Source organism: Chiloscyllium punctatum, chromosome 7 (genome assembly GCF_047496795.1).
Source record: "Chiloscyllium punctatum isolate Juve2018m chromosome 7, sChiPun1.3, whole genome shotgun sequence".
Lineage (NCBI taxonomy): Eukaryota > Metazoa > Chordata > Chondrichthyes > Orectolobiformes > Hemiscylliidae > Chiloscyllium > Chiloscyllium punctatum.
The window spans coordinates 45,251,047-45,278,541 of NC_092745.1; the positions used below are offsets into that span (position 1 = coordinate 45,251,047).

Consider the following 27,495-nt stretch of genomic DNA (forward strand, 5'->3'; position numbering starts at 1 on the left):
GGGGGCAGGGTGGGAGGAGGTGTAATCTAGGTAGTTGTGGGAGTCGGTCGGTTTATAGGAAATGTCCGTGTTGAGTCGGTCACCTGAGATAGAAATGGAGAGGTCTAGGAAAGGGAGGGAGGAGTCTGAGACGGTCCAGGTAAATTTGAGGTCGGGGTGGAAGGTGTTAGTAAAGTGGATGAACTGTTCAACCTCCTTGTGGGAGCATGAGGTAGCGCCGATACAGTCATCGATGTACGGGAGGAGAAGGTGGGGGTGGTGCCAGTGTAGCTGCGGAAGATGGACTGTTCCACATATCCTACGAAGAGGCAGGCATAGCTGGGGCCCATGTGGGTGCCCATGGCTACTCCTTTGGTTTGGAGGAAGTGGGAGGATTGGAAAGAGAAGTTGTTCAGAGTGAGGACCAGTTCAGTCAATCGAAGGAGGGTGTCAGTGGAAGGGTACTGGTTGGTTCGGCAGGAAAGGAAGAAGCGGAGGGCTTTGAGGCCTTCGTGATGGGGGATGGAGTAGTATCGGGACTGGATGGCCATGATGAAGGTAAGGCCGGGGAAGCGAAAATCATGGAGGAGGTGGAGGGTGTGGGTGGTGTCCCGAACGTAAGTGGGGAGTTCTTGGACTAAAGGGGACAGCACCGTGTCGAGGTATGCAGAGATGGGTTCGGTGGGGCAGGAGCAGACTGAGACGATGGGTCAGCCGGGACAGTCAGGTTTGTGGATTTTGGGCAGGAGGTAGAAACGGGCGGTGTGGGGCTATGAGGTTGGAGGTGGTGGATGGGAGATCCCCTGAGGTGATGAGGTTATGGATGGTCTGGGAGATGATGGTTTGATGGTGGGAGGTGGGGTCATGGTCAAGGTGGCAGTTGGAGGAGGTGTCCACGAGCTGGCGTTTAGCCTCAGCAGTGTAAAGATCAGTGCGCCAAACTACCACCGCGCCTCCCTTGTCTGCTGGTTTGATAGTGAGGTTGGGGTTGGAGCGGAGGAAGTGGAGGGCTGCACATTGTGAGGGTGAGAGGTTGGAGTGGGTGAGAGGGGTGGACAGGTTGAGGCGGTCAATGTCGCGCCGGCAGTTGGCTATGAAGAAATCGAGGGCAGGTAAGAGACCAGCACAGGATGTCCAGGTAGATGGGGTGTATTGGAGGCGGAAGAAGGGGTCGTCAGAGGGTGGGCGAGAATCCTGGTTGAAGAAGACCTCTCTGCCCCCACCCCCGCTCTGGCCTATCACCCTCACCTTAACCTCCTTCCACCTATCGTATTCCCAACGCCCCTCTCCCAAGTCCCTCCTCCCTATCTTTTATCTTAGCCTGCTTGGCACACCCTCCTCATTCCTGAAGAAGGGCTTATGCCCAAAACGTCGATTCTCCTGCTCCTTGGATGCTGCCTGACCTGCTGCACTTTTCCAGCAACACATTTTTCAGCTCTGATCTCCAGCATCTGCAGTCCTCACTTTCTCCTAGTTTGACAAGGTTCCCCATGGGAGACTGATTAGCAAGGTTAGATCTCATGGAATACAGGGAGAACTAGCCATTTGGATACAGAACTGGCTCAAAGGTAGAAGACAGAAGGTGGTGGTGGAGGCTTATTTTTCAGACTGGAGGCCTGTGACCAGTGGAGTGCCACAAGGATCGGTGCTGGGTCCTCTACTTTTTGTCATTTACATAAATGATTTGGATGCGTGCATAAGAGGTACAGTTAGTAAGTTTGCAGATGACACCAAAATTGGAGGTGTAGTGGACAGCGAAGAGGGTTACCTCAGATTACAACAGGATCTTGACCAGATGGGCCAATGGGCTGAGAAGTGGCAGATGGAGTTTAATTTAGATAAATGCGAGGTGCTGCATTTTGGGAAAGCAAATCTTAGCAGGACTTATACACTTAATGGTAAGGTCCTAGGGAGTGTTGCTGAACAAAGAGACCTTGGAGTGCAGGTTCATAGCTCCTTGAAAGTGGAGTCACAGGTAGATAGGATAGTGAAGAAGGTGTTTGGTATGCTTTCCTTTATTGGTCAGAGTATTGAGTACAGGAGTTGGGAGGTCATGTTGCGGCTGTAGAGGACGTTGATTAAGCCACTGTTGGAATATTGCGTGCAATTCTGGTCTCCTTCCTATCGGAAAGATGTTGTGAAACTTGAAAGGGTTCAGAAAAGATTTACAAGGATGTTGCCAGGATTGGAGGATTTGAGCTATAGAGAGAGGCTGAACAGGCTGGGACTGTTTTCCCTGGAGCGTCGGAGGCTGAGGGATGACGTTATAGAGGTTTACAAAATTATGAGGGGCATGGATAGGATAAATAGACGAAATTTTTTCCCTGGTGTCAGGGAGTCCAGAACTAGAGGGCATAGGTAGGTGTATGGAATGAGCTGCCAGAGGATGTGGTGGAGGCTGGTACAATTGCAACATTTAAGAGGCATTTGGATGGGTGTATGAATAGGAAGGGTTTGGAGGGGTATGGGCTGGGTGCTGGTAGGTGGGACTAGATTGGGTTGGGATATCTGGTCAGCATGGGTTATACCTAAGGGTCTGTTTCCATACTGTACATCTCTGACTCTATGACTCTGTAACCCATTGACATGTGGAGTATGTAACTATATACTTGCAATTTGGAGATATCAACTGTAACTGAATCTGTGAGCATTGGATTCAGCCACTTATGCACTTGTGTTCGATTTCAGTGACATCATGTCCATCTAAATAGATGCTGTTGACATGGGATCTCCCTTATGCTCAAGTCTTGCGAGCAGTTTTGCTAGTTACCACAAGAGGCACATCTTCAATGGAAAGACCACTAACCTCTTATCCCTTGCAAATTTTCATTGTATATGTTGATGACAAATTTAGAATATATCCCTTCACAGCTGCATCAAAGAATTTCTTTCCACTGCTTAATAAAATCATTCCTGCACTCAAAATTACTGTTAAAATGGAGAATCAAATGAGCTACCTTTACTGGATGTATCTGTTGAGACGGCTGAGCTAATGTCTACCAAAATCCCATGTTCACCAGTCAATGTACACATTTGGATTCCTGCAGTTGCGCAATCTCTGTTCAAAAGACAGTCCCTCCATACCCAGTATCAACTGAGTATGCCTACAGTTCTACAGATCAATCTTGATGCTGAAGTAGAGTATATCAAACTATCCTGCTTAATAACTGATACCCTGATCAAGTCATCACTTGTTACATATTATGAATATTCATTCAGCCTTCGAGGTACCCTTAGAAGAGAAACATGTATCAAAAATGTGAACCATAGTTGTCTCACACTGTTATTATGTAGCAAATCCATGCCAGAAAGATGCTTTGCTTACCACATAACTGGGTAATGTAATATTTAGGTTCCTGTGATGGTGTGATGACATGTATGTAGTGTCCCAACGACTGGCAGAACCTATCAAACAGCATGCCCCATTGATCATTTGCAGCTGACAGCATGCTGCTTATGCTCCATCAGCCCCTGCTTGCAAGTCTTAGAAAGTTATATCCACTATTTGATATGATTCTGCTGTTGGAAATTGTTATGAGTTACGCTGGAGACAAATTTAAGAACATCAGCAGGGCTTGCAGTGTGATGCATTTGTGCATTCTTATAACCGTGTACTACCCAGGCCCTGGTTTAGTTAAGCAAAAGGAATTTGTTTGTACATTGCATCATTTTTTTCATAAAAAAGGTTATGAAGACAATGAAACTCTGCTGCAAACCCAAGGCAATGCGTTGTCCACTCAGAATTAGCTTGTTTGCCCTGAGAGTTAAGATTGTCAGTTAACTGCTCTTGCTATATCTCAGTGCCAGTGATGGCCCAACTCATCAGCACCCTGTCTCATCCGATATAAAATGGTGTCTCCCTGTTCAAGAGTATTTCTGGAATATGAGTTCTGATGAGTGTGAGATAGAACATAGAACATAGAAAAATACAGCTCAGTACAGGCTCTTTGGCCCTCGATGTTGCGCCAATCCAAGCCCACCTAACCTACACTAGCCCACTATCCTCCATATCGGTAAAAACAATGACTGCAGATGCTGGAGACCAGATTCTGGATTAGTGGTGCTGGAAGAGCACAGCAGTTCAGGCAGCATCCAAGTAGCTTCGAAATCGACGTTTCGGGCAAAAGCCCTTCATCACTATCCTCCATATGCCTATACAATGCCCGTTTAAATGCCCATAAAGAGGGAGCGTCCACCACTGCTACTGGCAGGTCATTCCATGAACTCACGACTCGCTGAGTAAAGAATCTACCCCTAACATCTGTCCTATACCTACCACCCCTTAATTTAAAGCTATGCCCCCTCGTAATAGCTGACTCCATACGTGGAAAAAGGTTCTCATGGTCAACCCGATCTAAACCCCTAATCATCATGTACACCTCTCTCAAGTCACCCCTAAACCTTCTTTTCTCCAATGAAAACAGCCCCAAGTGCCTCAGCCTTTCCTCATACGATCTTCCTACCATTCCAGGCAACATCCTGGTAAATCTCCTCTGCACCCGTTCCAGTGCCTCCACATCCTTGCTATAGTATGGTGACCAAAACTGCACACAATACTCCAGATGAGGCCGCACCAGAGTCTTATACAACTGCAACATGATCTCAGATCTCCGGAACTCAATTCCTCTACCAATAAAAGCCAGTACGCCATATGCCTTCTTCACTGCACTATTTACCTGGGTGGCAACTTTTAGAAATCTGTGTACATGGACACCAAGATCCCTCTGCTCATCCACACTACCAAGTATTCGACCATTAGCCCAGTACCCCATCTTTTTGTTACTCATACCAAAGTGAATCACCTCACACTTACCCACATTGAACTCCATTTGCTACCTTTCTGCCCAGCTCTGCAGCTTATCTATATCCCGCTGTAACGTGACACATCCTTCCTCACTGTCAAAAACTCCACCGACTTCCGTATCATCTGCAAACTTGCTCACCCAACCTTCTAGCCCCTCCTCCAGGTCATTTATAAAAATTACAAACAGATCCTTGTGGAACACCGCTAGTAACTGCACTCCAAGATGAACCTTTACCATCAACTACTACCCTCTGTCTTCTTCCAGCCAGCCAATTCCTAATCCAAACCTCCAACTCACCCTCAATGCCATACCTCCGTATTTTTTGCAGTAGCCTACCATGGGGAACCTTATCAAACGCCTTACTAAAATCCATATACACCACATCTACTGTTTTACCCTCGTCCACCTCCTTTGTCACCTTCTCAAAGAATTCAATAAGGTTTGTGAGGCATGGTCTGCCCTTCACAAAACCATGCTGACTATCCTTGATCACATTATTCCTATCCAGATGTTCATAAGTCCTATCCCTTACAATTCTCTCTAAGACTTTGCCCACAACAGAAGTGAGACTCACCGGCCTATAGTTACTAGGGTTATCCCTACTCCCCTTCTTGAACAAGGGAACCACATTTGCTATCCTCCAGTCTTCTGGCACTATTCCTGTAGACGACGAAGACATAAAAATCAAGGCCAATGGCTCTGCAATCTCCTCCCTTGCTTCCCAGAGAATCCTAGGATAAATGCCATCAGGCCCAGGGGATTTATCTATTTTCACCCTTTCCAGAATTTCCAACACTTCTTCCCTACATACCTCAAAGCCGTCCATTCTAATTAATTGTGTCTCAGTATTCACATCGGCAACAATGTCCTGCTCCTGAGTGAACACTGACGAAAAGTATTCATTCAGTGTCTCCCCAATCTCTTCAGCCTCCACACGCAACTTCCCATTACTATCCTTGACTGGACCTATTCTTACCCTAGTCATTCTTTTATTCCTGAAAGCGTCATCTTCCAGTTTAATTTTCGCAATGGTTAAGTTAATTGAAAACACTAATGGAGTGAGTCATGAGTACATTACCTATGATGGATTATAAGCTAATATTGATGGTCTACATGGAGATATGTCCATTGGAAAAAAGTATTTTAAAATCATCAAGTGGTTTGTGAGAGTATTTAAACTCCTTAATTCTTGTATTCATCTGGAATTTGAACTTCTTTGATGTATTTGGCTGCATTCCATTATAGCAAATATTTATTACCTTTAGACTTTTAAAAATATACATCTATTGAGCAACTTGTTTTTATAATTTCTGCTCTCATATTTGAACAAGTGAAGAGAGCTCAAAGTAGAGCCATGCTGCATTAACTTAACTTAATTACAAATATGTTGCTCTTTGAGCCTTTTTCCTACCTGGTTGATGATTTGTAACTACATAACTGAAAATAAATCTTTTTGCTAAGAATGGTCATCTTACTGAGGTGTTCTGAAGAGCCTGCTTACATATTGAAAGCTGTGACAAAATCCACAAAATTACAAAAATGTCAACAGCATTTTAAATAAAACACAACTCCACTTTATTAAAGTTTGCAACTGCTGTTCGTGAATCTTTTATAAGATTCCACGATTTGGATCTATATCTACCTCTTGCTCATAAAGTATTCAGTTATTCCTTGGGCACATCCTATCCATGTCTCAAGTTTCGTTCAATATACTTTTAAAAATATATTGCTCATGGATAAATGGACTTCTAAACCATGAAGAAAGTATTCCTCTGTCTATCGTTACTGGTGGAGGTATTTGATATCCTAATAGAATCCCGACATGCAGCAAGAGACCATTTGTACCATTGACTCTGCACCACCCTCTGAACAGGATCTAGCCAGACCTGCCCTCATCTCCCCCCACCCCCGCTTCCAAAACTTGTATTTCCCATTGCCGATTCACCTAGCTTCACACTTCACATCTTTGGAGGAAACTGGAGCCCTGGTCAAAACCTGTGCAGATGCAGGGAGAATGTGCAACTCTGCTCAGGTCGTCACTCTTGGCTGAAATTGAACCCTGGTCTGTGGCGCTGTGAGGCAGCAGTGCTAGCCACTGTGCCACTCTGGCTTTGTCTAAAGTTTGATATGTATAATTTCACATGCTATGCACCTTCATGAGGTGCATCATAACAGTAAAAACGGACTATGTCTTCTCTCTTGGTTGTTTGCACTTCTTTGCTTGTTGAAGGTTGTGTTGTTGAAGTGCATGAGATAGAAAATAGAGATTCAAATATATTTCGAATGGCTTGAGAGGATGACAGAATTGTTAAAGTAACAAAGGTATTGAAAGTCTTGATTATATCTTGCTTTTTTGTAATTTTCAGAGTCAAACTGTTTTATGTCTTTTCGTTTGCAGATGTGAAAGGTCCCCCCACACACAGACTATCATGTGGTCAGTCTCCGTACACTGAAACAACCTGGGATCAGAAATATTGCATGCTGACTGACAACCAGATGATCCTTCTGAATAAGGAAGAAGAGGTAAGATTTAGCTGTGCTGGTAACTATTTTTTGCCAGATTATTACATACGTGTTTCCAATATAGGCAGTCGCTGAGCAAAATACCTTTATTTCTGCTCGAGGTAGCTTTTGATGTACAGTATTCAAGAAAATCTACAATGTAGTGGAACATAGCCAAACTATTTTTAATGATGAATTTCTACAGAATATCGTTGCCTTAACTAACCTCCTTTCTCTGACTTTTGCAACATTTTTCTTTGAGACAAATACTAGAAAATGCACTGGGCAGTATTGAGTCAGGATTCTAGTTCTTGGTTACGAAATGCAGCCAGTCAGTGTGTCATGTTTTTCACTAGTTCCCTGTCCTTTAAATGAGTTGAGTGTTCAGAATGACTCATGTACAAAGTTTACCATATCAAGGACATAAACGAAATCTGTTGTCATAATTCCTTTTGTTTCTGTTTGTTTTAAACTGATGTTTTAAAAAATAATTAATTGTTATAACTGAAAATTGCTTACTTTGGGACGATTTTCTTTTGAACGATAGAATGAATGAGTGGAGAAAGCCATTCTGTGCAACCTCATACAAAATTATCATAGATTGGCAATGGCACCCATACATTCACATTTTGAATTACGTTACTGAAGTGAAACAGAAAGTTAAGATCACTAATTTAGCTACAAAGCTGAATAAAGAGTCCAGTTTTTTCAGATAAAACTTCTCAATCAACCAATCTAATTTTATCATGAGTTTAAATTCATTTTTGACCCTCTTTAGTTCGTGTGTTGATACAGTCTAAAATCCTTTCTCAAAATCCTTCTTAGGCTGTATCAACGCACCAACTCAAGAAGATTAAAATTGAATTTAAACACATGATAAAAGTGTATGCATTAGTTATCATTGGTTGCAGGCACTAATTGGTGATAGCATTGGAGTTGACCATTTGCAAGATAGTTTGGCAATTTGTGACATTCAGTTGGGAAAACTAATAGGATCCTTCTTGTTGGTCTGCAGAATGTCTGCAAAATTTATGCATTAATGGGCAGAGTTTCCACTGTTCACAGCATAAGAAATTATCAAAAAATCAGTTCAGAGTGTGCATGTAGTTTATAACTTATTCACTTAATGTGCCTGATTGGAGAACCAGGATGGAGTGGATGAGATATGCATGATTGGTAATGATGCTGAACTTACTGGATGTGTGAAGGAAGGCCAAACTTGAATTTAACATATCTGTGTTCCAACAGAGTACTGCACCAAATTTAAAATAACATTCTTTCATCCCTTCTGAATTTATTTGAGAAATTCCATCTGAAGTGTTCTGATAGGCTGTTCTTGTGTGGGCAAGTTACCACAAAACCATGGCCATTTCCTTTGAGAATATTCACAGTTTATCAGAGATGGAAAGACTTTACTCAGAGAGTAGTAAGGTTATGGAATGCTTTGCCTCCAACAGTAGTAGATTCGGCAACTTTAAGTACATTTAAGTCGTCATTGGACAAGCATCTGGACGTAGTGTAGGTTAGATGGGCTTCAGATGGAATGGTGTAGGTTAGATGGGCTTCAGATTAGTATGACAGGTCGGCGCAACATCGAGGGCCGAAGGGCCTGTACTGCGCTGCACTGTTCGATGTTCTATGACTGTTTCATGAGATTATGATCAACCTGGTTATGGCCAATTAGCTGTTTGTCATGGATTGTGAGATTTTTGTTTACGTGTTTTGGATAGAGTTTTTTATTGGAGAAAGTGAGGACTGCAGATGCTGGAGATCAGAGCTGAAAATGTGTTGCTGGAAAAGCGTAGCAGGTCAGGCAGCATCCAAGGAGCAGGAGAATCGACGTTTCGGGCATAAGCGATTCTCCTTTTCAGCTCTAGAGTTTTTTTATTGTCAAGCGAAAAGATGTCAGCTATCAAGTGTAGATAGTTTATTATGCAAATGTTGTCATTCATTGACAATTCAAAACCACCAAAACTGTTGTCAGTTTTCTAACTTTAAATTAGGACACAGTTTCTTCTGCCTGATGAGCATCTCTGTGCATTTTGCTCACTTTGCTCAGCAGCCTTCCTGTGACCTCTGAATGATAGAGTCAGTGAGTCACAGAGATGTACAGAATGTTCCTCTGATTTTGTGCCAGCAGAAAATTTTTGTTTTGAGGCTCAAGAAAATCTTGAGTTGAGACAGACTCATAGTCAGAAGAAAGCTAATATTTCCATTTCATTTGCACAGCACGTGTATGTTTTGAATGGAACGTGTCAGAATCTGGCACACCTATAAAAGGCAGTGATAGACTTGGATCAGTCAGACAGCAGATATTGAGATACCCTGTATATTAATACCTCGAATATCAGAACAACAGAAAACTTTGAACGCAGTACAGAGCTTTTGTAACAAATGGACAGAAATCAAATTTGTTTTGGTAAATTTAATCTAGTCTTTGAAAAATTAGTGACTTCCTTTTGCATAATCATGCTTAATTCCTGGAAAGTTAAATGTCTGTTAAGGATCACCAGAGTGTAAATATTCAGGAGTGTACAAACTGAATTTGCCATTGAGACCTTGTCCATGCTTTATTTTGGTTTTCTTTTCTGGCCTATTAGTTTTTATCTGCTGCTTTGTAGACCTGGCATTGGTAGAAAAGATAATTGACTGGTCATGTGAAACATTCAGAAGTTATGATGATGGAGTACACTGTGCAGTATAATATCAGATTTAAAGGTGATGCAGCAAAAACAGACGTTCCTTGAGAAATAGCCAAATTAAAATTGAAAGATTTTGAGGCATGCAAAAATCCTAAAGTTTAGAATGCAAAAAAGAGGCATCCTAGGAAATGGAAGAAAATATGTTCAGATGGACAGAGAAGATATCAATAAAGACTGACAAGTTATAATAGTAAAGCATGTTATATAAACATCAAAAGTAAAAGTGTCGGTTCGGCAGGAGGACGACTGATGGGACATTTCCAAATAAATCCTATTAAGAAGGAATAAATAAGAAATTTGAATTAATACTTTGCATTAAGTTTCACACAGCTGTGTGCCAGTGTGAGTTAAAATGTAGGAAAAGGTTTGGGTTAATTAAGTATCCTGGTGTAATACTGAAAAGTGCATAAGGTCTGATGACATACATAAGTAAGTTAAATTTTGCTGCTTTTTCCACAATAAATACTAACTGGAATTGAGAACCAGTGTCAGTGATGACCAGGAAACTATCATCGATTGTTATCAAAAAAATCTGGTTCAGTAATGACCTCCAGGAAAGGTAATAAAAACGTAGAAACTAGAAGCAGGGAAGGACATTCGGCCTTTTGAGCCTGCATTGCCATTTAATATGATCGTGCCTGATCTTCTGTTGATGGCGTTTGTAGTAGGGAATTCTACCGGTTTATTCCCCTATGAGTGAAGATACCTTTCATCATCTCAGTCCTAAATGGCATACACTGTATACTTAGATTGTGAGCCCTGGTTCTAGTCTCCCCAACCAGGGGAAAAATATCCTTCCTTCATCCAGTCTGTCAGCCCTGTTAGAATTTAATACATTTCAATTAGATCCCCTCTCTTTCTTCTGAACTCTCGTGAATACAAGCCCAATTGAAGCAGTCTGTCCCCATTGAACAGTCTTGTCAGCCCTGCTGTCAGCCTAGTGAACCTCCACTGCACTCCTTCTATGGCGAGTATATCCTTTTGCCAGTAGGAAGATCAAAACTGCAAGCAACACTGGGATGGTTGCTTCTGTAGTTCAGTATTTGGTCTGTATGTGTTGTTGTTTTCCTGAAGGTGCTGGTTTGAAGTTCCCCATTGGCTATTCACTCTACTGTGACATCTCGGAATGGCAGTTTGTTGTTGTTTTTTTCCTTTTTAGTAAATTTTATGCCAGTAAGGTATTATTAATAGTCTTGAAAGTTTCCTCTAATTTGTTTCGTTTAGTGATGGCGAAGGTGTTATCCATGTAGTGGACCCAAAGTTTGGGTTTGATGGTTGGCAGAGCTGTTGTTCAAGTCCCTGCATTACTGCCTGGTGACAAAACATCTGAAAATGAACCCTCCAGCTCAGTGAGCAAACCTACATCCAGAACTTTCTGGGTCTTTCCAGCTCAGAGATTCAGGTGTGAACTTGTTGGCACACTGGGAGAGTAAACTGAATGCATTAAAGACATAAATAGGAGGGAATAAACTAAATACAAATAGAATTAGATTTATAACAAAGTTGTCATTGGATCAAGTTACTTGAATGGAAGTACATAACTTTATAAATTCTCCACAGGATAACGTGATTTAGGATCCTTCAAAGGAAAGTTGCAGATATTATATCTTTATAAAAAGAAGTCACAAATGTATTTAGATTTTAGCCCTTTCCCAATAGTTGGTAAGTCAGTGTTTGGAGCAGAATTATACAAAGCGACCAGAAAATATGCAGATCCAAAACTGCCAAATATGTTGTTCATTGTTAGGACATCAATGGGGGAAGTTTAGTCAATTTTAGAGTCCCTGGATAGGAAGCGGAAACATTAATCTGCAGTGAGTTAATGTTGTATGGAGGAGAGGTCTGTGGCATCAAATAGTATGTTAGCACTGTCTCTCATTTATAACAAATGGCAAGATTCGACCATCCAGCCCCTCGATCCTGCTCTGCTGTTCGATATGATCCACAGCTGATCTGATCGTGGCCTTAACTAGATTTTTTTCCATAATGCCTGACTCTTGTAGATCAGAAATCAGTCCAATTCAACCTAGCATGCATCGAAAAGCCCACTCAGGAATTCTCAACTTTGATGAAATGGGCTCCATGAAAGAAATTCCTCCTAATCTTACTCCTAAAATAGACACTTCTTATTTTAAAATGGTTTCTGTTGGCTCATGGGTTTGTAGGAGGAGGAAGAGATGTTTTTAGCAACTACCTTGTCACACCCGCTCAGAACCATGTATGCTTCCAGACAAGCACCTAACATTCTTCTGAACTCGAATGAGCATAAGCCCAACCTGTTCAACTTCTCTCTACAAGACAACCTTTCCACCTCATGAATATAAAACAAAAGAGTAAAGAAATCTTGTGTTGTAAACTAGTTTTCTCTCTCTCTTTAACTCTCTCGCGCGCTCTCCTTTCACTCTCTCTCTCTCTCTCTCTCTCTCTCTCTCTGCTCAGTACCACATTTGTCAGCCATTCTTTAACCAGTTCCATGTTGAATCTCAAGTATGTGTCATTCTTTCTTGTCACTTGCGGATGTCGAGCTACTTTTCAACACAAGCCCAACAAGATCAAACCTGACCGTTGAACAGCTTGTATTCACTTGGGAAACTCTTCTCATCTCTGTATGCTAAGCACTTATCTGTAAATTGATAGTCTGTTGCTCTCATTGCTTCTTTAAAACATTGCATTCTGCTTGTATCCAATCACCGTATACAATGCCCCTCTTATAACTGCATTTCTTGTGTGCCACCTTCAAACTTTCATGCCACCGTCTCAGTTACAATTCTTTTCATCCCCATGCTGGATCTCAACTGTGGAGATCTTCCTTTTCTTCCAGGAGCTAACAGCTATTTAAAAGAAGACAAGCTTGGCGACATTTTGAACACACCAATTTATACTCCCTTTTCAAACTTCTCACACTTTGTTCATTCCCGCCAGTAAAAGACTGAAGACAATAAATTGCACACAACTTTAACACAGTGACACTGAAATCCACACAGTACTGGAAGTAACATTAGGAGAGCTGACTGAACACATGGTCAAAGAGGGAGGTTTCTGAAGAAGGCTAGAAAGATAGCAGAGTGAAAGGTTGGAACAATCTGGGAAAGACTGTCCAGTGCGGAGGAGATAGCTAAACGCTCTACTGAGTGGAGAAGGTAGGAAGATGCAGAGAAGAGGTCAAAAGGTGGCCAGAGTGCAGTATTACTGGCTCATACGGCTGGTGGATGCTAGAAAGGTCGGAAGAAATCTTATAACAACAGAAGAAAATTTTTAAAATATCTTTGTTCATGGATGTCAAAGTCACTGGTTTCATCAGCATTTATTGATTATAAGATGCAAAAGCAGAAATAGAACATTAATCTCATCAACTGCTCCACCATTCAAATAGATCATGGTATATCTAGTAATTCTCAAATCCACTTCCCTGACTTTTCCCCAGAATTCTGGTTCACTTACCAATTTAAAATAAAACTCAGTCTCTCAGAGCCTTGAATATATGTAATGACCCAGCCTTGACAGCTCTCTGTTGCAAAAGAATTCCACAACTTCACCACCCTCCAAGAAGAAATTTCACTCGATCGTTGTCATAAATGGGCAATCTGTCATTTTTATTCTTAGATTGTGCCCTCTGGTCTGAGACTTTTTCACCGGGGAAATAATCCCTCACCATGGACATTGCCAAGTCCGTTAAGAATCTTGTATACTTCAGTAAGGTCACCTCTCATTTTTCTAAACTCGAATGAATAGAAGCCCAACTTGCTCCACCTCTCCTTAAAGCAGTCTCACCATACCTGCGATCAACCTAGTGAACTTTCTCAAGGCTGCCAACTTTATATCGTTCCTTAGGTGAGGGGACAAAAATTGTTCATAGTATTCCAACTGTGGCCTTGCATAGTTTTTGCCTGACCTGACTATTTTCCTACTCTATTCCCTTTGAAGTAAAGGGCAAATTTCTATTTGCTTTCCCTATTTTCCACTGAACTTGGGTGCACCTTTTTTTGATTTAAGCGGTCTTTCACTATTTAAATGATATTCAGGTCCTCTAACTCTTCCTGCCAAAGTGCATAACATGAACTCACATTTTATCACATTGTGTTCTGTCTGCCAAGTTTTTACTCACTCGCTTAACTGTCTCTATCCCTGTGTAGATACACCAGAGGCTTTCCCATCTTTTCTTTTTGTATCATCTGCAAACTTAGTTCTAGTACATTTACTTTCCTCATCTAAGTCATTAATATATATTGTTAATAATTGAAGAATTTATCGATAATGCAGCCAGTTAAAATGACAGCAAATCAATTTGCTGTACAAACACAGAGGACTCTAATTTGACATCTGATCGTATGCATTTGAGACAAATATCAGTATTGAACTAGAATCAGTTAGAGACATGTACAACATAGAGTCATAGACATATACAGCTAGAAACAGACCCTTCACTCTAACTTGTCCATGCCAACCAGAAATCCTAAATAAATCTAATCCCATTTGCCAGCATTTGGCCCATATCCCTCTCAACCCTTCCTATTCATGTACTTATCCAGATGCCATTTAAATGTTGTGATTGGACCAGCCACCACCGTTTCCTCTGGCAGTTCACTCCATACACGCATCACCCTCTGCACCATCACTCATCTCTCACAAGAACAATTTAAAGTCATGTACATTTTTTTAGTTGGTTAATGTCTAATGCAGTGCTAAGTTGTATGATTCAGACAAATAATTATTTGGGTTGCTTAAAGAAAGGAACCATTCAATTAATGATAAAATGTACATGGGGTATACTCCACTACTTACATCCTCAAAAAAACCCAGTAGATTTGTTAGCATGATGTATCTTTCATTGACCATGCTGCCTTTGTCCAATTCCACTAATGTTTTCCAAACGTTCTTTAATCACAAGTTTTGAAATAGACTCTCGCACTTACCTCACTACTGATGTTAGGCTAACTGGTCTGTAATTCAGTGTTTTCTCTATCTCCCTTTTTAAATAGCCAGGTTACATTTGCTACCCTCCAATCTGTAGGAACATCTCCAGAGTTGAAAGAATTTTGAAAGGTGACTATTGTTTCATCCAGTATTTCCAGGTCCACTTGCTTGCATTTTTATTGTTCTGCTATGTTTCCTCCTGTTGATCAAACTTTTCAGTCTATTTTGCTGAATTCTAAAATACTGTGAAACCTCAGACTTGCTGCCTGTTCTGACATTTTATGTCTCTTCCCTAGACCTCAACTAGATCTAAACTATCTTTTATAAGTTATGGTTGAGCAACCCTTCCTTGTTTTTTTTTGTGCCAGACATGAATCCGTAATTGTTGTAATTCATGCATCTGTTCTTTGAACATTAGCCTTTGCCTATTTATCATCATCCATTTTCATAAGTTTTCCCAATTTATCTTTGCCACTTTGAGCTTCCTACCTTTGTGGCTTACTTTATTGAGGTTTAAGACCCAAATTTTTCATCAGACTACTTCACACTACCTTTTTAAAGAATTCAATCATATTATGGTCGCTGCTCCCCAATGAACCTGGCACAACAAGATTGTTAATTAAACCTTTCTCATTGCATTCTATGCAGTCTAGAATAGCCTGTTCTGAGGTTGGTGTAAAAAAAATTGTGTACACCCCAGGAAATCTTCCTCTACAATATCATTGTTAGTTTGGGTTGTTCAATCTACATATAAGTTAAAATCACTCATGATTACAGTTGTACCCTAATTGCATGTGTCCCTGATTTTTTTTTTGTTTGATATCTTACCCTGTATCTTCACTAGTCTTTTGGGGCCTATAAACAATCCCAACAAATTTTCTGCCTCTTGATGTATCTTATCTCCACCCACATAGATTCTACATGATGAGTTTTTGAGCCAATTTCTTCCTCACTATTGCATTGAATTTACTAATAATGCTACCCAATGTCCTTTTTCTTTTTGTCTGTCCCTCCTAAATACTGAATACCCATGGAACTTAATTTTCAATCCTTGGTCATCCTGCAGCTGTGTCTCTATAATCTCAATCATATCATAACCACTTATACCTATCTTGTGAATAATCCATTCATTAAGATATGAAACCTTTTAGACATGTCTTTTTAACCATGTTAGTCATCTTAGCTTTATTTTGCACTGTGGCCCCATTTGTTTTTTTCCCATGCTTTTACTGCTTGCCATTTTCATTGCTTACCTTTCTGTCTTTTGTTTCTGTGCATGTTTCTTCCTCCTCTGTCATCCTGCTTAGGTTTCCATCCTCTTGCCACTCTAATTTAAATCTGTTGTTCTACCTGGTCTGGCCTGCATGTGACTCTAGAACCACAACAATGTGATTGACTCCTAACTATACCCTGAAATTGCTGAGTTCAAGGCAAATTCTGGCCTTGCGAGCAATGCCCACATCCCAGAAATCATTGAAGCAGATCAAAAAAGATATAGCAGGAATTCTGTTCAGTTTTTTAAACATTCCTCTTTCCACAGTTTGTCTCAGTAGACTGAAGATATTTCAAGTTTAATGTCTCCCAGAGAAGTGAGTGTGCTATAAATCTGGTCACCAGGGATGAGTCATCCTTACATCGATAACGTGTGAGCTTCAAAATTGCTAAAATTAATGTTCACATCTGAAGACTGGGGTTAAATGAGTTCAGCCAGTCAGAGAAATATATAAAAGGCATCTCATACCTGACAAGTTAATGGAGTGCTTTGTGTTAAATGATCAAAAATGTCGTGGTTTATGTTTCTATTTTGTATATGTTAATAAAGATACAATATGGATTTTCAAAATTTACTAAGGTGCCACATTGGAAGGTGTTGGTAAAATTGAAGTACACAATATTACAATAAATACAGCATAGTTTTAAAATTTGCAAATAACATAAAACTTGGGAGTATTCAGAAACTGAGCAGGATAGTGACAGTGAAAAGGATGTAGGCTGGAGCAATGAATGGAAATATAGATAATAAAATTGAATGCAGAGCTGTGTGATGCAAGATGTTGTGGTTGTTTTCACAGTAAGGAGGAAATATAAAACAGAGGATACAATGCTAAGCGGTGCTCTGAAACAGAGGGAGAAATTGATGGTGGCAGAGCATGTTGAGAAAATTGTTAGAAAGACACAGGGGATCTGTGAGAGAGATATATTGTGCAAAAGCAAGTAAGAATTAATGAACGCTTATAAAACCCTAGCTTGATCTCAGCTGCACTCATGCGGCCAATTCTGGACACTACACTCAAAAAGAAGTTTGTAGAGGTTTTCCAGTCGCTGCAAGGGAAGATTCAGGACCATTATTCCAGGAGTGCAGGATACCAGTTATGTGAATAGATTTGAGAAGCTGGGGTTGAACTCCATAGGGAAAATATGGTCCAGAGAAGCTTTAATGGAGGCACTTGAAATCATGAAGGACCTTGACAGAACAGATCAAGAAAGGCTGTACCCATTGGTGGAATGCTTGATAACTAGATGACACTGCTGAAAAGTAAACTGCAAAAGAAGGAATGCTGTCATGAGGAAAAACTCTTCTCCACTGTTTTTACCAGGTCCTTACAGTGTTTTTGCAAGCTATGAAGACAAGTGTGGGGACTGCAATGAAAATTTACCAACTGACCCTGACACTGTTACATAGGGAGTGATGCAAGTGAGGCAAACAATAGCATTGTAGTTGTGGTATTGGGCAGTGTCATTAAGTAGTGTTCTCTGAAGGCATGAACCTGCTCAGTTACAGGGCAATAGACATCTCATCAAGGCTCGAGAGGAACGTGGAGTCAGATGGGAGGGATCCAGTTGCCATTGTCATTGTTGATAGGACTAGAAAGGAGGTTCTGTTGGAAGAATTTGAACAGTAACTTGCGTGTTTTGCACTACTTAAGCACTTTATGCCATGTACGATTGTGTAGCTTGTGCTGTCAGTGTAGCACCCTTGGTACTTGAGGAACGCTGTCTTGTTTTTATTGTATCAGTTGTATACGATAAAAATGGCAAACAAAAAACTACTCTAGTCTAAATTAGAAAGCAGAACCTCCATGGTAATAATCACAGGATTACCACCTGAGCCACAGAGATACCAGCATAGGATAAACTACGTCAAAGAATTAAATGTATGACTCAAAGATTAATGTGGGAGGAATGGGTTTCAGTTCATGGGCAATGGCATTTCTGCTTGGGGAGAAGGAAACTATCCCAGTGACACAGGCTTCATTTTAACCTTAAAAACTGAAAACTGTAAATGCTGGAAATCAGAAGCAAAAACAGAAATTGCTGGAAAAGCTGAGCACGTCTGGCAGATCTCTCCACAGATACTGCCAGACCTGCTGAGCTTTTCCAGCAATTTCAGTTTTTGTTTCACTTGAACTTTAATGGGAGCAGTGTCCTGGTGACTCTCCCTAATATGTCAAGACAACTTTAAACTAACTAAGTATGGGAGTGTTTTGGAGATGAGATGTTACAGACTTTCAAAACAAAAAGATAGCAGGATTGCTGTTTTGGAAATGATACCGAGAATGGGACAGGAAAGTACAGACCCCACGAACATAAAACAGAAGCTGGAAATAGGGTCAAAGGCAGAGAAATGACTCTCCCTTATCAGACCTTGCCTTTCCAAATACATGTAAATCCTGTCCCTGAGGATTCTCTCCAACAATGTCCCCACCACGGACGCCAGATTCATCGGTCTGTCGTTCCCTGGCTTTTCTTTACCACCTTTCTTAAATAGTGACACCACATTAGCCAACCTCCAGTCTTCCGGCACCTCACCTGTGACTATCGATGATCCAAATATTTCAGGAAGGAGCCCAGCTATCACTTCCCTAATTTCCCACAGAGTTCTAGGGTATACCTTTTTTTAGAATTAGAATTAGAATCCTTACAGTGTGGAAACAAGCCCTTTGGCCAAACAAGTCCACATTGGTCATTGAAAGAGTATCCCGCCCAAATGCATTCCCCATTACTCTAGATTTACCTCTGACTAATTCACCTAACTTGCACATCCCTGAACACTGTGGACAATTTAGCGTGGCCAATTCACCTGACCTGCACATCTTTGGATTGTGAGAGGAAACCAAAGCACCCAGAGGAAACCCGGAAATACATGGGAAGAATGTGCAAACTCCACACAGACAGTCGCCCGAAGCTGGAATCAAGCCCGGGTCCCTGGTGCTGTGAGGCAGCAGTGATAACCACTGAGCCACCATGCCGCCAGGTCAGGTCCTGGGGATTTATCCACACCTTTTTGCATTTTAAGACATCCAGTACCAACTTCTCCCTAATATGGACGTTTTTCCAAGATGTCGCCATCTATTTCCCCACATGCTATATCTTCCATGGCCGCCTTCACAGTAAACATTGATGCAAAGTACTTGTTTCATATATTCCCCACTTCCTGCAATTCCACATATAGGCTGCCTTGCTGATCTTTGACAGGTCCTATTCTCTCCCTATTTACCCTTTTGTCCTTCATGTATTTATAAAATACCTTTGTATTCTCTTTAACCCTACTTGCCAAAGCTATCTCATGTTTCCTTTTAGTCCTCTGACTTCCCTCTTTAGTATACTCCTACTGCTTTTATACTCTTTTAAGAATTCACTCGATCTCTGCTGTCTCTACCTGAAATATGCTTCTTTGAGTTACACAGAGCATTAACCAGACAATATTTGAAGATTTGCTCAGTATTGGGGGAGTCCCTGGAGTGGGGGAGTCCAGAACTAGAGGGCATAGGTTTAGGGTGAGAGGGGAAAGATATAAGAGAGACCTAAGGGGCAACTTTTTCACGCAGAGGGTGGTACGTGTATGGAATGAGCTGCCAGAGGATGTGGTGGAGGCTGGTACAATTGCAACATTTAAGAGACATTTGGATGGGTATATGAATAGGAAGGGCTTGGAGGGATATGGGCCAGGTGGTGGCAGGTGGGACTAGACAGGGTTGGGATATCTGGTCGGCGTGGACAGGTTGGACCGAAGGGTCTGTTTCCATGCCGTACATCTCTATGACTTGATGACTGTACGATTATTGGAAATTTGAGGCACTTTTTATTGTACGGAAATAGCTGAACTGAAGATAGGAGGAAGAGTTTCAAACACTACACCTCAATTTGCAATATTTCTCGAGAATTGATTTACAACACCAATAGGCCTAGCATGTGAACATGACAATAATAAGCAGATGTCAGTCATTTAGCCCCTTGAGCCTGCTTCATCATTGAGTAAGATCATGGTTCACTTGATTACAATCATAAAAACATATTCTCACCAATACCTGTCACCCTCTGGCTTAATAAGAATCTATTTACCTCTGCCCTAAAAATACACAAGAACTGGTTTCTGCCAAATGTTTTCAAACAGTATTTTGAAGACTCACATCCCTCTGACTTTCTTTCTGTCTCATCCCTGTTTTAAATTGACTATCTCTGCTTCTTGATTCTCCTGGACTTGTGAACATCTTCTTCACATCTATCCTGTCAAGACCCATCAGAATCTTATGCTTCAGTCAAATCATATCCTACACTTCTAAACCCCATTACAAACAATCCTAACCTGTCATATAATGTATTCCAACCCTTCAAGGTGTTATTTTGCTAAGTTTTCTTTGATCTGATGCTAATGCATTTACATCCTTCCTTAAATAATAGAATCATAGAGATGTACAGCATGGAAACAGACCCTTCGGTCCAACCCGTCCACGCCGACCAGATATCCCAACCCAGTCTAGTCCCACCTGCCAGCACCTGGCCCATATCCCTCCAAACCCTTCCTATTCATATAGCCATCCAAATGCCTCTTAAATGTTGCAATTGTATCAGCCTCCACCACATCCTCTGGCAGCTCATTCCATACACGTACCAACCTCTGCGTGAAAAAGTTGCCCCTTCGGTCTCTTTTATATCTTTCCCCTCTCACCCTCAACCTATGCCCTCTAGTTCTGGACTCCCCCACCCCAGGGAAAAGACTTGGTTTATTTATCTTATCCATACCCCTCATAATTTTGTAAACCTCTATAAGGTCACCCCTCAGCCTCCGATGCTCCAGGGAAAACAGCCCCAGCCTGTTCAGCCTCTCTCTATAGCTCAAATCCTCCAACCCTGGCAACGTCCTTGTAAATCCTTTCTGAACCCTTTCATGTTTCACAACATCTTTCCGATAGGAAGGAGACCAGAATTGCACGCAATATTCCAACAGTGGCCTAACCAATGTCCTGTACAGCCGCAACATGACCTCCCAACTCCTGTACTCAATACTCTGACCGATAAAGGAAAGCATACCAAACGCTTTCTTCACTATCCTATCTACCTGTGACTCCACTTTCAATGAGCTATGAACCTGCACTCCAAGGTCTCTCTGTTCAGCAACACTCCCTAGGACCTTAGCATTAAGTCCTGCTAAGATTTGCTTTCCCAAAATGCAGCACCTCGCATTTATCTAAATTAAACTCCATCTGCCACTTCTCAGCCCATTGGCCCATCTGGTCCAGATCCTGTTGTAATCTGAGGTAACTCTCTTCGCTGTCCACTACACCTCCAATTTTGGTGTCATCTGCAAACTTACTAACTGAAAGATTTGATGTAAGTATTTTCTTGATGTCTCTGGAGTTGACCAATTCTCATTTTCACACAGGTGAATGTTGACATGTTGCAAGACCAGCAAATGGAGTCCTCAAAAGGTCGAATGCTACGGCGCACGGTCAGTGTTCCATCTGAAGGACAGTTCCCCGACTATCAGCAGGATGGAAGCAGTAAACTTGGTGAGTTAATCTTGATGGAAATGAACTAACTCCATAGAGGCCAGCATCCCATCACCAAGTCACCCTCTGTTTACAAAGAAAAGTCGATGACACTGAGCCAGCTCGCTTAGAGCTAGCTCTCAGAGTGAACTGAACCTCTGACACTTTTTTTTAGTGCTTATTTTTCCCCAGCACCTGTGTTGTGTGTGTACAGGTGTGAGACACAAGGTGCACGAATCTTTATTTAAATTTCCACCACCAGGAAAAAAGGAAACACCCGAGTGGCCAGTGACAAACAGTACCCTTCATATCAAAGGGCAATGCTGCGTGATCAAAGAATGAAGGGGAGGACAAGGATTAAATCAAAATAGCGTTGGAGGGGGAAATAATGCACTCCACTCTCTGCGGTGCCCACCTCTCCCTGAACAACTCTAGGGTGTTGGTGGACACCGCGTGCTCCTTCTCCAAGGACACCCAGGCTCTCATGTTACCACCGAAGAGGGGCAGGCAGTCGGCTCTAATGACCCCCTCCACGGCCCGCTGCCTGGACCTGACACTCTGTGGTTTTTTATTCTTTAAATTAACCCCCACACTACTGTCTAACTGCGGTCATGCTTTTTTTTTCCCCAGCACCCATAGTGTGTGTACAGGTGTGAGACACAGTGAGAGACACAAGGTGTGCCAATCTTTATTCAATTTCCACCACCAGGAAGATATGAAAAACACCCGAGTGGCCAGTGACAAGCACTGCCCTTCAAACCACAGGGCAATGCTGTGTGATCAAAACAGTGAAGACACTCTGTGTTTATCTGTCAGTCAGTCTTCCTGATTGGACCAGATTAACAACCACAATCAAGGAGTGCATTTTCTATGAGATCCAACTGGCTCACCTCATTACAATCACTACATCCCAGCAGCCACGAATCTGGGAACGTCGGCCAGTTCTTTCTTGTAGCCTTTCCTGGGGCGTTTTAGCACCGGATCTGGTTGCTCTGACTGTGCCTTGGTTATGGGTGGCGTGTGACGCACAGTAGCTCTCATGTTGAAAGAAATTCATTCTCCTCTTCAGGCAGCAAAGGCATTGAGGTGGCAACATGTGTTGTGTCCATCTCAGATTCCAAGGTCTCTTCCATGCTTGAAGGAGAGGGAGAGCCCCCGGATTCTGTCAGCATTTCCGGCTGTTCAGAAGAGCTGGGCACGTGTTGCTTCCATCCCCTTTGCAAGAATACAGCTTTCATATGTGCTTGTTCAGCACCGCCGCATACCTGAACTTTGTACATCACTGAACCTGACTTCACATTGACAATGCCCCTTATCCATGCAAGGCCATTCCTGTAGTTCCTACACCAAACTTCACCCCCTGAAGTAAACTCTCTCTGTCGCTTAGAGGAGTCATATGTCCAGCTTTGGCGTTCCTGAAGCCATTTCATTCTCCTCTTCCCCTACCCAAACCCCTCAAGATCAGAAAGATCCAATTTAATCTCGTGTGGAGTCTTCTCTGCATTAGCATCTCTGCTGGAGATATCCCTGTAGTTCCATGAAGAGTGGTCCTATAATCAAATAAGAACTGGGACAGTTTGGCATCTATTGAAGCTGGAGGCTGTTTCTCTCTGCCTGCCTTTAAGTTTTGACTACACTTTCTGCCAGACCATTGGACGATGGATGATGTGGAGCTGTCCTTATTTGTTGAATGCCATTTAACTTTAGGAAATACTCAAATTCCCCAATGGTAAACAATGACCTGTTAGCTGAGACCAACAATTCCGGGAGTCTGTGTTTTGTGAAAGATGCAGTGACTAAGAACATTGAGCCCATGAAAGGACCTGCATCGTCAGTCATGGTGTAACTGAGTCCAGGGTTTATCTGTCCATTCCCACAAATGTGAGGGAGCTACTGGCTGTAATTTGTGTTCTTGTTGACACTCTGGGCACTGCCCCACCAATGTGGCTATGTCTGCATCTGATCCTGGCCTCTAGTTATAACTTCTCACTAACATCTTCATCTTGGAAACTCCTGGAAGACCTTGGTGGAGTTCAGCTAAGGATCTGGCATGATAGTAATAATAATATTTATAAGAATATGCCGTCTTCTACTGTGACCTGGTCTCCCCAGGTCCAGAAAGGTTTCAATTCTGGTTGTAGCAGCACTTTGGTTTCTCCCATCACCACCAGCTCTTTCAGTTTTGCCAGGATTGGATTTGATGTGTGCAAAGTCTGATATTGTCAGCTCTGACTAGAAATGTACCTAGAAAATTTAAAACAATGATGAAATCTTCCAGTGGTGATACCACCAGTCATGTATCTGCCAGTGAGAGATAGCTCATTGCTACTTGGCCTCACTGATGAAGTTCCACTTAATATTGAGCCCACTGCTGAATTCAGCCTGCAGCTATGGGTAGTACTCCCTTGTCTTTTTTAAGTAAACCTAGCAGGGGTTTATGGTTCACTATTATTACAAATGTACATCCATAAAGCTAATAGTGGAACGTCCTGACTCTAAATATGACCATCAAACCTTCCTTCTCTATTTGGGCATTAGACAAAGACTAGGATACATACACAATTGTACCACCTATGAGCTAATACTACCCTGATCCTGTACGGGGAGCCATCGCACGTCAGTACCAGATCTCACTTGGGACCATAGTTTGCCGCCACCTTAGAGGATGATAACTATTTGTTCACTTCTCTTAAAGCTGTGGCTTGGCTACGCAATCATATCCAAGGCTGACTTTTTTTTTAAGGATTGATGCAAAGGTTCCAGGATGGAGGCCAGGTTATATATAATTTACCAGCCCAAGGAAAGACCTAAGCTCTGGTATAGATGTGGGAACCGGGCACCTTTGGTCACCCTCACTTCATCTTCCAATGGGTGTAACCCAGTCTTGGTCAACTCTGAAACTCAAATAAGTCACTTTGGGTGGCTGGAACATACACTTTTCCTTTCTGAGGCGTATGACAGCCTGAGAAAAACAACTATGTCCAAGTTTTCCACGTCCTCCTTATTGGTCTTCCCTGTTATTAGCACTTCATCTACATAAATGACAATCCGGAGTAGACTTGTAAAATGTTCTATATTGCCTGTTGAAATATTGCACAGGCTGACAAAACCCAAAATGGCATTCTTGTTCATTGGTGCAAACCCTTACGCATATTAATTGTGGCATACTTCTGGGGATCCTCATCTAACTGCAAGTGCAAATACGCATAACAAACGTGATGCCACTGTTTAAGAAGGGCGGTAAGGACAAGCAAGGGAACTATAGACCAGTGAGCCTGACGTCGGTGGTGGGCAAGTTGTTGGAGAGAATCCTGAGGGTCAGGATGTACATGTATTTGGAAAGGCAAGGACTGATTTGGGACAGTCAGCATGGCTTTGTGCGTGGGAAATCATGTCTTACAAACTTGATTGAGTTTTTTGAGGAAGTAACAAAGAGGATTGATGAGGGCAGAGCGTTAGATGTGATCTATATGGACTTCAGTAAGGCGTTCGACAAGGTTCCCCATGGGAGACTGATTATCAGGGTTAGATCTCATGGAATACAGGGAGAACTAGCCATTTGGATACAAAACTGGCTCAAAGGTAGAAGACAGAGGGTGATGGTGGAGGGTTGTTTTTCACACTGGATGCCTGTGACCAGTGGAGTGCCACAAGGATCGGTGCTGGGTCCTCTACTTTTTGTCATTTACATAAATGATTTGGATGCAAGGATAAGAGGTACAGTTAGTAAGTTTGCAGATGACAGCAAAATTGGAGGTGTAGTGGACAGCGAAGAGGGTTACCTCAGATTACAACAGGATCTGGACCAGATGGGCCAATGGGGTGAGAAGTGGCAGATGGAGTTGAATTCAGATAAATGCGAGGTGCTACATTTTGGGAAAGCAAATCTTAGCAGGACTTATACACTTAATGTTAAGGTCCTAGGGAGTGTTGCTGAACAAAGAGACCTTGGAGTGTAGGTTCATAGCTCCTTGAAAGTGGAGTCGAAGGTCGATAGGATAGTGAGAAGGCATTTGGTATGCTTTCCTTTATTGGTCAGAGTATTGAGTACAGGAGTTGGGAGGTCATGTTATGGCTGTGCAGGACATTGGTTAGGCCACTGTTGGAATATTGCATGCAATTCTGGTCTCCTTCCTATCGGAAAGATGTTGTAAAACTTGAAAGGGTTCAGAAAGGATTTCCAAGGATGTTGCCAGAGTTGGAGGATCTGAGCTACAGAGAGAGGCTGAACAGGCTGGGGCTGTTTTCCCTGGAGTGTCGGAGGCTGAGGGGAGACCTTAGAGGTTTACAAAATTATGAGGGGCATGGATAGGATAAATAGACCAAGTCTTTTCCCTGGGGGGAGGAGTCCAGAACTAGAGGGCATAGGTTGAGGGTGAGAGGGGAAAGATAAACAAGAGACCTGAGGGGCAACATTTTCACACAGAGGGTGGTACGTGTATGGAATGAGCTGCCAGAGGATGTGGTGGAGGCTGGTACAATTGCAACATTTAAGAGGCATTTGGATGAGTGTATGAATAGGAAGGGTTTGGAGGGGTATGGGCCGGGTGCTGGTAGGTGGGACTAGATTGGGTTGGGATATCTGGTTGGCATGGACGGGTTGGACCGAAGGGTCTGTTTCCATGCTGTACATCTCTATGACTCTATGATAAGTCGGTCGTCATTAATGGAGATGGAGAGGTCCAGGAAGGGGAGGGAGGTGTCAGAGATGGTCCAGGTGAATTTAAGGTCAGGATGGAATGTGTTGGTGAAGTTGACGAATTGCTCAACCTCCTTTTGCGAGAGCACAAGGCGGCGCTGATGCAATCATCAATGTAGTGGTGGAAGAGATGGAGAATGGTGCTTGTGTAACTACGGAAGATGGACTGTTCTATGTAGCCAACAAAGTGACAGGCATAGCTGGGGCCCATGCGGGTGCCCATGACTACCCCTTTTGTCTGGAGGAAGTGGACCAATCAACCCCACTGCCCCATGGCCCAATATTTCAACTCCCCCTCCCACTCTGCCGAGGACATGCAGGTCCTCCACCGCCACTCCCTCACCACAAAACGCCTGCAGGAAGAACGCCTCATCTTCTGCCTCAGATCACTTCAACCGCAGGGCATCAATGTGGACTTCACCAGTTTCCTCATTTCCCCTACCCGCCCCCCCCCGCCCCCCCCACCTTATCCCAGTTCCACCTTCCATGCTCAGCACCATCCTCATGACCTGTCCTACCTTCCAATCTTCCTTACCACCTATCCGCTCTAACTTCTTCTCTGACCTGTCACCTTCATCCCCACCCCCATCCACCTATTGTATTCTTTGCTACCTTCTCCCCAGCCGCAACCCCTCCCATTTATCTCTCCACCCCGGAGGCTCCCTGCCTTCATTCCTGATGAAGGACTTTTGCCCGAAACATCAATTTTCTGGCTCCTCGGATGCTGCCTGACCTGCTGTGCTTTTCCAGCACCACTCTAATCTAGACTCTGATTTCCAGCATCTGCAGTCCTCACATTTGCCTAGCCGACATGTTGTAAGTAAGCTTTGTTTGCTGACATACTTTTTTTAAAATGCAAAGCAGCGTCAACCCAGTTCAAACATCATCATGTGGTATAGAAAGTGAGGCTGGCATTTAATGTGATTGTGGTGAAACAGTCAATGTCACTATTGTTTCTACACAGTTCTTGTGATGGTGTTTGTGTTTGCGTGGCAGAACTCGTGTCTTTGCGTAGAGCAAGCCAGGCATATCTCAAATCCAATCTTTGGCCTTTGTAGCAGATATAACCTGAAGACAGTTGTTGGATATCTATCAGTGAAGGCTTCAGAAATGGAGAGTGGGCA

The 27,495-nt window shown here is 42.5% G+C and overlaps 1 protein-coding gene across 7 annotated transcripts in view; it reads left to right on the top strand.

Moving 5' to 3' along the window:
* rasal2 (RAS protein activator like 2) overlaps positions 1–27,495 on the top strand; it is a 413,768-nt gene that overhangs the window by 177,046 nt on the left and 209,227 nt on the right. For all 7 annotated transcript variants that reach the window (XM_072573467.1, XM_072573469.1, XM_072573463.1 and 4 more), the window contains exons 2-3: positions 7,183–7,307; positions 21,567–21,693. In XM_072573467.1, coding sequence (XP_072429568.1) covers positions 7,183–7,307; positions 21,567–21,693 — 252 coding nt within the window. The remainder of the gene's footprint in view (positions 1–7,182; positions 7,308–21,566; positions 21,694–27,495) is intronic.